Here is a 9,991-nt window from a genome sequence, read left to right as displayed (position 1 = left end):
TGAGGACTTATTTACAGAGGTGAATACCAAACATGACAGGCCTTGCAGGGCAGGACTTACTCGCAGAGCTGGAAGCAGATCGTACAGGGGTGGAGCCAGTAGATCCATGTCCTAGAAAGACGCTCATTTGCGTTTCCATCACCTGCACAGTGCACAGACATGGCCAGACAAATGTCAATGGAAAGTATTTGAGAAGTTATTAAATGTTCAAATCCTATTTAATTTAAGAGTTGTGACCAGCACCTCAGCAGGTCATTCTGTCGGTTGGCCGGTCCCCAACAATTTCACCACACTTAGGTTAAATGAGGAAGGTAGTCGTGTCATGTGTGCGCGTGTGTTTCTGTTCATGTCAATTGATGGAAAAAGGGGGCAATGGGGGCCATATTTAATAACTGCAGGGTGGCAGAGTAGAGTGGATCCTGCACCTGCCACCATGAATGTTACAAAAGTGTGTGTGTGAGAGAGAAAGCTTGAATTCATGTACATACACATACAGATCCTTTCAAAAAAAAATTGAATATCATGGAAATACCATGGATGACCGTGGGCTTCAGCGGATTGTCAAGCAGATGATTAAAAAATTTGGCAGAGATATTTCACTTTGTGTGTAATGAATCTATAATCTATGAAAGTTTCACTTTTTGAAAGGAATTATGGAAAAAACTACCTTTTCCATGATATGCTAATTTTTTGGAAAGGATCTGTACATTGTAGCAGCTACTTCGCATTTGTGCTTGTTACTTGAATATGTCGGATTAAATGCAACACTGGCACTAATTGTTCCAATCACGTCTCGTTCCACATATCTGATGTGAAATCATTGCAAGTTCAACGCCATAACTTCATGTCCAATCAGAACTGTTCAATGTAGCCGAATGCCATGGTAATTTTGTTGGAGTTACTGCACCCACTAATTTAGGGGTGCCACATGAACACAGTACTATAATCAAATTCAAATGAACACAGTACTATAATCAAATTCAAATGAACACAGTACTATAATCAAATTCAAATGAACACAGTAGCCTACTATAATCAAATTCAAATGAAGTACTGACCAAAAGAAAATATCGCCTCCGGGACAACAACGCTTCCTACCCAGCGTGTGCACGTCTTTCCGACAGGGGTGGTTGTTATGGCAACTATCAACAACAACAACAACTACTACTAACTAACTACTACAAGACATAAAGACCGAAATAGGCTATTGTTTTAAAACTTGACAACAATAACAACCGTCACAACCCACCTGAATTTCCGGTTTACTTCCTGTATACATAGCTGAGCGCAGGCTGATATTCGGCTCATATTAAATGTTAACGTTAGGCCGTGTCTCCGACAGACACATTAACAAGGTAGCCTATTTCGGTCTTTATGTCTTGTAGTAGTTAGTAGTAGTTGTTGTTGTTGTTGATAGTTGCCATAACAACCACCCCTGTCGGAAAGACGTGCACACGCTGGGTAGGAAGCGTTGTTGTCCCGGAGGCGATATGTTTTTTTCGGATGATGGCGAAGGCTATGCGAAGGCATAACCCGCCCCTCTCTGCCTCTGATTGGCCTAGCGTCAAACTTCCATGTAAACACATTGGCTTGGCTATCCTGCATTACGTCTCTTTTCTACAGTCTGTGGTCAGACCGTCAGACTCAGTGGGTCAGACAGACATACAGCAGTTACGCTTGCTAGCCTGCATGAAAGACGCCAGTGTGTTTATGTTTTTAATATAGTCATATCTATGGTTTATAACGCTGCCACTATTCAGAGGCAGAGAGGGCCAGGGGTGGGTTATGCCTTCGCCATCATCCGAAAAAAATATCGCTTCCGGTAAGCTAGCTAGCTAGCTAATGTTAGCTGCTGGTTGGTTGGCTAACTAGCGAATGTTAGCCGTTAGCTAACAACACATTAACTAGACAAACACAGACATGCAGAGCTCCAAAAACAGAGCAATTTGTGATTTTGTTACTGTAGTTTCTGCAGAGTAACGTCCATGTACCTTTATGGATTGCACAGGGTTGATTGCAAAGGGATCTGACGGATAGTGCAGTAACAGTCAGCAGCTATGATAGCGCAGCCAGGGGGGGGAGGAAGTCCATATATGGTCCATCCGGTCATGGCGCACAGGACATTACGTCATCACAGGATAACGCGATTGGCTGGCTCAGATCTGTTCAAATCTGAGCCAGCCAATCACGTTGTCCTGCGTTGTTTAGGACGTGTATAAAAGGCGAGCAGAGGAGGAGAGGAGAGCAGAGGGGGAGAGGAGAGGGGGAACCAGGGGGAGAACCAGAGCAGAGGAGGAGAGGAGAGCAGAGGGGGAACCAGAGGAGAGGAGGAGAGGAGAGCAGAGGGGGAGAGGAGAGGAGAGGGGGAACCAGGGGGAGAGGAGGAGAGGAGAGCAGAGGGGGAACCAGAGGAGAGGAGAGCAGAGGGGGAATCAGAGGAGAGGGGGAACCAGGGGGAGAGGAGAGGAGAGGGGGGACCAGGGGGAGAGGAGGAGAGGAGAGCAGAGGAGGAGAGGAGAGCAGAGGGGGAGAGGAGAGGGGGAACCAGGGGGAGAGGAGAGGAGAGCAGAGGGGGAACCAGAGGAGAGGAGGAGAGGGGAGGAGGAGGAGAGGAGAGCAGAGGGGGAACCAGAGGAGAGCAGAGGGGGAGAGGAGAGGAGAGGAGAGGAGAGGAGAGGAGAGGGGGGACCAGAGCAGAGGAGGAGAGGAGAGCAGAGGGGGAGAGGAGAGGGGGAACCAGGGGAGAGGAGAGGAGGAAGGGGGAGAGGAGAGGAGATGAGGAGAGGGGAGAGGAGAGGAGAGAAGGGGAGAGAGGAGAGGAGGAGAGCGCCACCAGCGGTGGGGGGCGCCCCTTGAAGCCCACCCCTTTACCCCCCCCCCCCCCCCCCTATGGGCGGGGTATCCGGGGATATGAGTCAAGCGCGTGCGGGGGATGGGGGGGATGGGGGCATAGTGGCTGGACCCCTCCAGGGGCACTGCCATCTCTCTGGGCGGCCCTGGTAGTGGAAGCGATCATCTTGCTCTATAATGACCAGAATGGGTGTTGTTCAAACTGAACATTTATTTCTTCAACATGCTGCTGCAGAAAGGGAGATAAACAGCCAACACTATTTTCGTAGTTAAGCTATGAAGTAGCTTACTTCCCCCCGCAGCATCGTGACATTGAATGAAAGTATAGGCTCGTTTGAGATGACTTCTGGCTCGCCTGGGAAGCAGGCGAGTGCAGTCAGCCAATTAGAGGCAGAGAGGGGCGGGTCATGCCTTCGCCTAGCCTTCACCATCATGGAAAAAAAAGATTGCGTCCCGGAGCTAGCCTGAGAGGCTAATAAAAGCTACATGTTACAGAGTAAGCTGACTATCAGTACGTTATTGCACGCATAGGCCTATCTTTACATTTAAACGTTTACATAGCAAAAATAGAAATAGAAGTAGGCTATGTCAGTGTTTTCCCCTGAATAGCTGAGAAAGTGGACACTGTCAATAGTTAGCACTGTGAAGCTGATACAATTCAGGTGGCAGTAATGCAACATTTAAGGATGCCAACCGCCATAAAACACAGAAGAAGAAGCTGAGAAAAAGGAAGTGCTGTGGGGTTGCAGCTGGTGAAAATCAGCTTGCTGTCTGAGTATTTTTGTTGCATCTAATTGTGTATCATAATATTTCATAATGTATTTTGTTGTGTATATATTTTGTCACATCAGTTTGGATCTCTGTTATCACCAGACAGGATGGTCAGTAAAATAAAGGAGGGTTAAATGTTAAAGTTAAATTTATTTAGAAAAAAAATCATCTTTGGTACAGCAGCTTGATGAGATATGCTAGATTTTGTTTTAATGACTAATACATTTATGTAAAAATTAAATTTTACAAAACTAAACATTCCAATTCCATGTACAGTATAGTTTTTTTTTCTTGATAAAAAGCTCCACTTTCAAATTGTCCCCAAAATACCACTTCTCAAAACATTGAATGAAAAATAAATAGATAAATAGTGCAATTTCAAAAATAATATGTCATCGATCGAACTTTGAGAATAATTCTGCTACACTGATAGCCAAGGACATAAAGTGCAAAAACTCACACTCCAGTGAACAGATTAAGTAGCTGTAGGTTGCATCATATCAGCATGTAGACTGAAGAGGTTTGAATCAGCTGAACGTTTGAACGACTGGTTAAGCTTTATCGAAATACAACCTGGATACCGAAGAGACAGGGACCAAAATCAGATTCCATGTGATTTCTTTTTGTTTAAACCACCATGAGAAGATCACATCTAGGCTGCAGAGGGTTACTGTAGAAGTCAAATCTCTGGCACCTGTGTGAACGCAGCCACAGGTAAGACACAGGTGGAAGTGCTTGAGAACAGTTGAGGGTAAATCCATCTCAGCCTGAGGTTCCCTTATAGAAACAAGCTGGAGCAGACAGAAGGTCTGCCAGCCAGAGTTTCTTCAACTCCATTCCTGTGGCATGAAGCTGAACTTGGGGATGAACCCCCCCCCCCCCCAAAAAAATCTCCTCTCCTGTAGAATCATCGCCTCTTCCGGGCTTGCTGGACGTCTTCGGCCCGGTCGGTTCCGTTGCTGTCCATGCCGTCCAGCTTAAGGTGCGCTTGGCTGTAGCGTCGGATCAGCGCTCCGGGGAGGAGCGCCATGCAGGCGATGGCCAGCAGCTGGGCCAGCGTCCCCCACGAGAAGATGTCATCCAGAGAGGAGATCTCCGACAGGATGGAGCCCGTACGAACACAGATGAAGTTATAGGGGATCAGATCTGTACGAACACAGATGAAGTTATAGGGGATCAGACCTGTACGAACACAGATGAAGTTATAGGGGATCAGACCTGTACGAACACAGATGAAGTTATAGGGGATCAGACCTGTACGAACACAGATGAAGTTATAGGGGATCAGACCTGTACGAACACAGATGAAGTTATAGGGGATCAGATCTGTACGAACACAGATGTGTGTGTGTGTGTGTGTGTGTGTGTGTGTGTGTGTGTGTGTGCGTGTGTGTGTGTGCGTGCGTGCGTGCGTGTGTGTGTGTGTGTGTGTGTGTGTGTGCGTGTGTGTGTGTGTGTGTGTGTGTGTGTGTGTGCAGGCTCACCTATGAGCACCGAGAAGAAGAAAATGGGCAGGGGGATGTTGAGGATGGGACAGGTGATGTTAAGGAACCAGTTAGGAGTCATGGGGAAGAAACGAAGGAAAAGGAGGAAGAAGAACAGACTGCTACGGTTCTCCTCCGCCTGAAAGAGAGGGTGTGAGAAAAAGAGAGAGAGAGGGTGTGAGAATTTGTATTGTTATTTGTTTGCACATTAATAAAAGGAAGTAAGTTTAGTCTTCAAATCCTACGACTATAATTTGAGGTCTGTTTGTCTGTTTGTCCGGAGTTTGTCCGGAGGATGCTCCATTGCTCCGATCGCCTCCAAAATTGTTCGTCCAGTGTGGGTTGACCTCCCGCTTTTTCAATTGAAATGTGTCTCTCTTTAACAAGACAGTCTAAATAAGGCGTGGCCGATGATGTCACGACATGTCAAAGACAGTGATGAGGTCAGAAATTACTGCCATAGTGATGTCATAAATCACTGGTGATGTCACAGATGTCATCAGTGATGTCACTTGAGTAATTGTGATGTCATCGGTGATGTCACTTGAGCGATAGTGATGTCATCAGTGAGTGACGTCATCAGCGAGTGATGTCATCAGCGAGTGATGTCATCAGTGATGTCACTCGAACAATTTATCCCTTCATAAAGCCTTCCATTTCAGACGCAAGACCTGAAGGAATGGCTGCTCGAGCAGGACATGACGACATGCAGCTCCATGATGATCCCGAGGCACTCGCGGGGTCTTTCTGGAGGCCAAGAGATGTCCTCGCAGTCTCGCCCACGTGTGTCGGGTCTGGATTCGCCAAGCGCTGGGCACACATCGCCTGAACTAAGTCCACTCCCTACCACTAACACAAGTGATGAAGGACTTTGTGCTCCACCAAAACTGACTTGAAGGACTGTCAGTTTATTTATTTTGATTTGATTTTGGTGTATGCTGATTGATCAGCATGCACGCACGCATGCATCGCACGCATGCACACACACACACACACACACACACGCACGCACACACGTACTGTACCTTCCTCTGCAGCAGCGCCACCTTGTCAGGGAAGAGTGTGGTCACATGGTTCTTTCCGAAGGCGGAGCTTAGCAGGAAGCAGAGGGTGGAGCCCTCAGTTGAATCCCCCATTGAAGGATTCAGCCCCTCCTATGCAGAGACAAACATAATTAGTTTTCAATTAACCACACAATACAACAAGAGTCCCCTTCAACACAACTATTATTACATTGACTTTCCCATACGTCATCATTTATAATGACTCCATTTATAATGACTCCAAGTAGTTTAACCCCTCAAAAATTGGTTTTACAGTTTTTCACAATTGTTTAAACACATTAGACACAATGTGCACAACCTGAAACTGAACATGCAAAGGCATAATTCTACTGATAAAGCATTCATATAGTGTTTTCCATTCTGCACACCAGTGTTCAATGGGTGCTTAGAAATGTCTACTCATATGATGTATGTGTTTGTCATTTGAAAAGAAAATACCATTTAGTGAAGAGTTAACACTGTTTTGAGGGCAAAGTGTGCTTTTGCAAGAGAAGTGTAGGATTTAGCATTTTGTGTGTAAGTTTTGAGATTTGTGTTTCGGGTTTTGAGAAAGTGAGGTAGTCTATCAGGAAATGTGTTTAAGCAATTGTGAAAAACTGTAATCAATTAAAGCCCCCTACTGAATCACACTTGGCATGTTCCACTGCTCCCCGTCTACAAGTGAGGTTGGACCATGGGCCATCTGCCTCCGTTTCGCCTCCTCAGTCCAGACCAGGAAACTGAGAAGAGGTGAGAAAACACATGGGGGTACAAACATTTTGCACAATGTTTCCCAATAAATTCATTAGCTAATAAAATGTCTCTGTGTTGTTATTTAACTGTTTGAAGGGATTTTACAACGTGAGAGATTGCAGGATTACGTGGACACAGCACACGGAGTGTTAACTATCGCCCAGGCAGGAAGGCTTCCCCGACAACAAATGTAAGAAATCGGCAATTAAAGTTTTTTTGGTACTGCCGAGCAAAAGGTAGGCAGGAAATCTACTGCTGCACTACCCGGGTGCCCAATTTCATGTCAACGGTGTGTACCGGTGTCAAAGTCACCAGACATGCCAATGAGAGCCAGTGGAGTGATGGAGACGTGGAGGGAAGGCGGGGCATGTTGGTCACAGAAATCCACCTGTAACCCGGGGCGCCTACCTTGTGCTTCTTGTTAAGTAAAGAGTTTGAGTGGAGTCCCACCTCGTTCTTTTTGTTCTCCCCGACAAACAACGCAGCCACGTGGGCCGGCAGAACGTTCTCCAGCAGCAGGTGGTTCAGGTTCTCCCTGGTCTCGATCTCGTTCTGATCCGTGTGGATCTTGTTCTTCAGCAGTCGGAAGCACGACTCGTTCTAGCAGAGAGAGATGGGTGGTGAGGATGAGGGAGGTGTTTTTTCTTCTTCTAAAAATATATATAGGCTATATATATATATATATATATATATATATATATATTATATATAAAAGTATATATGAAGAATTCATTTGCAAAAACAGGTATCTCCGTTTGGATTCTTTATCATTTTATTTTATATATTGATGTATTGAACTGTAATTAATTTATTTGGGGGAAATGTTTATTATCAATCATAACTAAAACATATTCATCTGATAATTTCCACATAAATCAACTCAATGTTTTCTATGTGCACTCCAGGGAGTATCAAACAGATGTTTGTTCATTTTAAGAATGGCGTTTACCCGTTTTTGCAAATGAACTCTTCATATATATATATTATACTTCTTTTTATATATATTTATATATATATCAATCAATCAATCTTTATTAGCAGACACAAGGTCCAATAAAAACACACAGTAAAAAACAACAACACAACATCAAACAATTAAACAACATCAGCACATCAAAAAATACTACAATAAGAGCCTGTACCAATGAGCCCAAGTGCTGGACTGATACTTAATTGCATTAAGACTGGGCTGAGTCAGAAGCAAGATTATGATATTCTGAGAAACATTCAGACGACAAATAAACTTATAGGTCAGGTTTCTCAGTAGGGCATGAAAGGTATTGACCCCTACACCACAAAACATTTCACTGGCACTACAACACCTTGGCCTCCCAAGCAGTATTCTCATACAGTCATTGTAGGCCACCTGCAGTTTCTGAATGCTACCCTGCTTAAACTTGACCCACAAGGGGGCAGTATAAAGCGATGTACAATAGGCTTTGAACAGGGTTATCTTAATCTCTTCAGAGCAGAAATAAAACTTATTTCTCAGCATATTTGCTTGTGCATACAACATACATATATATATATATATATATATATATATATATATATATATATATATATATATATATATATATTTAGATATAGAGGTTGGAGAGGTTTGCACTCAATTTGAGAAATTATTTTGAGAAAACTTGTTATTTCAAGGCAAAATGAGAAACTCCAGCATAGCATAAGACGCAAGAAGCTACTTGTTACATAGTCAAAGCCACATCACTGGCAGAAAAGCAGCTCTTACTCTAGGTAAAAGAGAGGAGGGCCATGAAGGAGGGATGTAAGAAAGGTTAGGAACCAAAGGTCACACATCTGCCAACCAGGTACTTGCGAGGCACCGTTAACTCTATAGGGATGCTATCAGTCTGTCTTTATGCCTGTGAGCAATACAAAGTTATTCATGTGTGTGTGTGTGTCTCTGAGAAATAAGGGATAAAAACGGGGAGGGAAATGGGGTGAGGAGCATTCTCCTTACCTGTTGTGAGATGATGAGCATAGTGACCAGGAACAGGGTGATATATATGCAGCGCATCACCTGGGGGTGTTTAACCAGGCCAAGCTCATTCAAGACAGATGCATCGTTCATGCTGTAGCACAAAGGGGTCAGTCCTCAGTTTCATTTGAAATGTTTCACCTATTCATACATGGTCATTTTAGGGATGCAGGAATAATTAGGGTTAATAATTGTAACATCGTTTGTTTGTTTATCTCTGTGTCTTTGACCCTGGTTGTCTAATGATGTTGGTATCAAGGTATTTAAGATGATCATCATACTATGGTGGTCACTGTAAGTGGTTCTGATAAGATCTCACCACCTCTGAAATACTTCATGAGACTGAACTAGACGATGCATGAAATCTAAGTGACTAGAGTGAGTGACTAGTGTTCAATTATGACTCATATCCTGTAATGCATGAGCACCCCCTCCCCCCTCACAGTACAATAAGACCATGTGACAGGATACAGGGTTGACATCCAGAGTTCAGTCCCACCTGCTGCAGTTCCAGTCGTGTGGATAGAGGATGCGTCCATAGGCCATGAAGAGCTCCTTCTTGCAGCCGAGGATGACGCAATGAGAGACAGGATGCAGAAGTAGACAGAGTACTGTGGGAGAGAGATGGGGGATGGGAGTTAGACCTGTGATACTTGTACTATCTGTTGTTATTCTTTTTTTTTTCTTTGTGCAAATAAACAATAATATCAAACAGTGTTGTCCACTGCCAATGATGGAGTTCCTCATTTGACCACGGCTTCATAAAAACAAGTCTGTAAAACCTGCAATGATTAATTTTCTTTTCTTTAGGCTACTTATTTTATTCATTCACTTTATTGTTCAATTATGCTTTTATGTAATTATTCATTAGAACACCTAAAGTATCTAAAGTTCCCCCTTCCACTGGCTGCGAGTTTAGTGTCAGTTGATGCTTGAGACTTTTCACCTTCAAAATAAAAGTCTGGGGGAAACATGTTATTTTGGCACTTGACACATTTAACATACGTTATGTCTGAAAATCTGCTTTAGTGCTTACAGTATATTATCTTGTCGGAATATTATTCCAGCCAATAAGTTAGGAAGTTCCCTTTTGATTTAAT

General features: G+C 44.0%; 1 protein-coding gene across 1 annotated transcript; it reads right to left on the bottom strand.

Annotated features, from left to right (window-relative positions):
• Positions 1–4,528: 4,528 nt before the first annotated feature.
• On the bottom strand, positions 4,529–8,987 carry LOC310787856 (transmembrane protein 41A-B-like; the record flags this gene model as incomplete). Its single annotated transcript, XM_083649319.1, has 5 exons — positions 8,874–8,987; positions 7,310–7,501; positions 6,131–6,259; positions 5,106–5,244; positions 4,529–4,767 (listed from the first exon to the last, which is right to left on the bottom strand). The coding sequence occupies exons 1-5, from the start codon at positions 8,982–8,984 to the stop codon at positions 4,529–4,531; spliced, it is 810 nt and encodes a 269-aa protein (XP_083505445.1). The 5' UTR covers positions 8,985–8,987.
• Positions 8,988–9,991: the final 1,004 nt, after the last annotated feature.

This window comes from Poromitra crassiceps (genome assembly GCF_964638095.1).
Source record: "Poromitra crassiceps genome assembly, chromosome: 13".
NCBI classification, from domain to species: domain Eukaryota; kingdom Metazoa; phylum Chordata; class Actinopteri; order Beryciformes; family Melamphaidae; genus Poromitra; species Poromitra crassiceps.
This window is presented reverse-complemented; position numbering and strand designations above follow the sequence as displayed.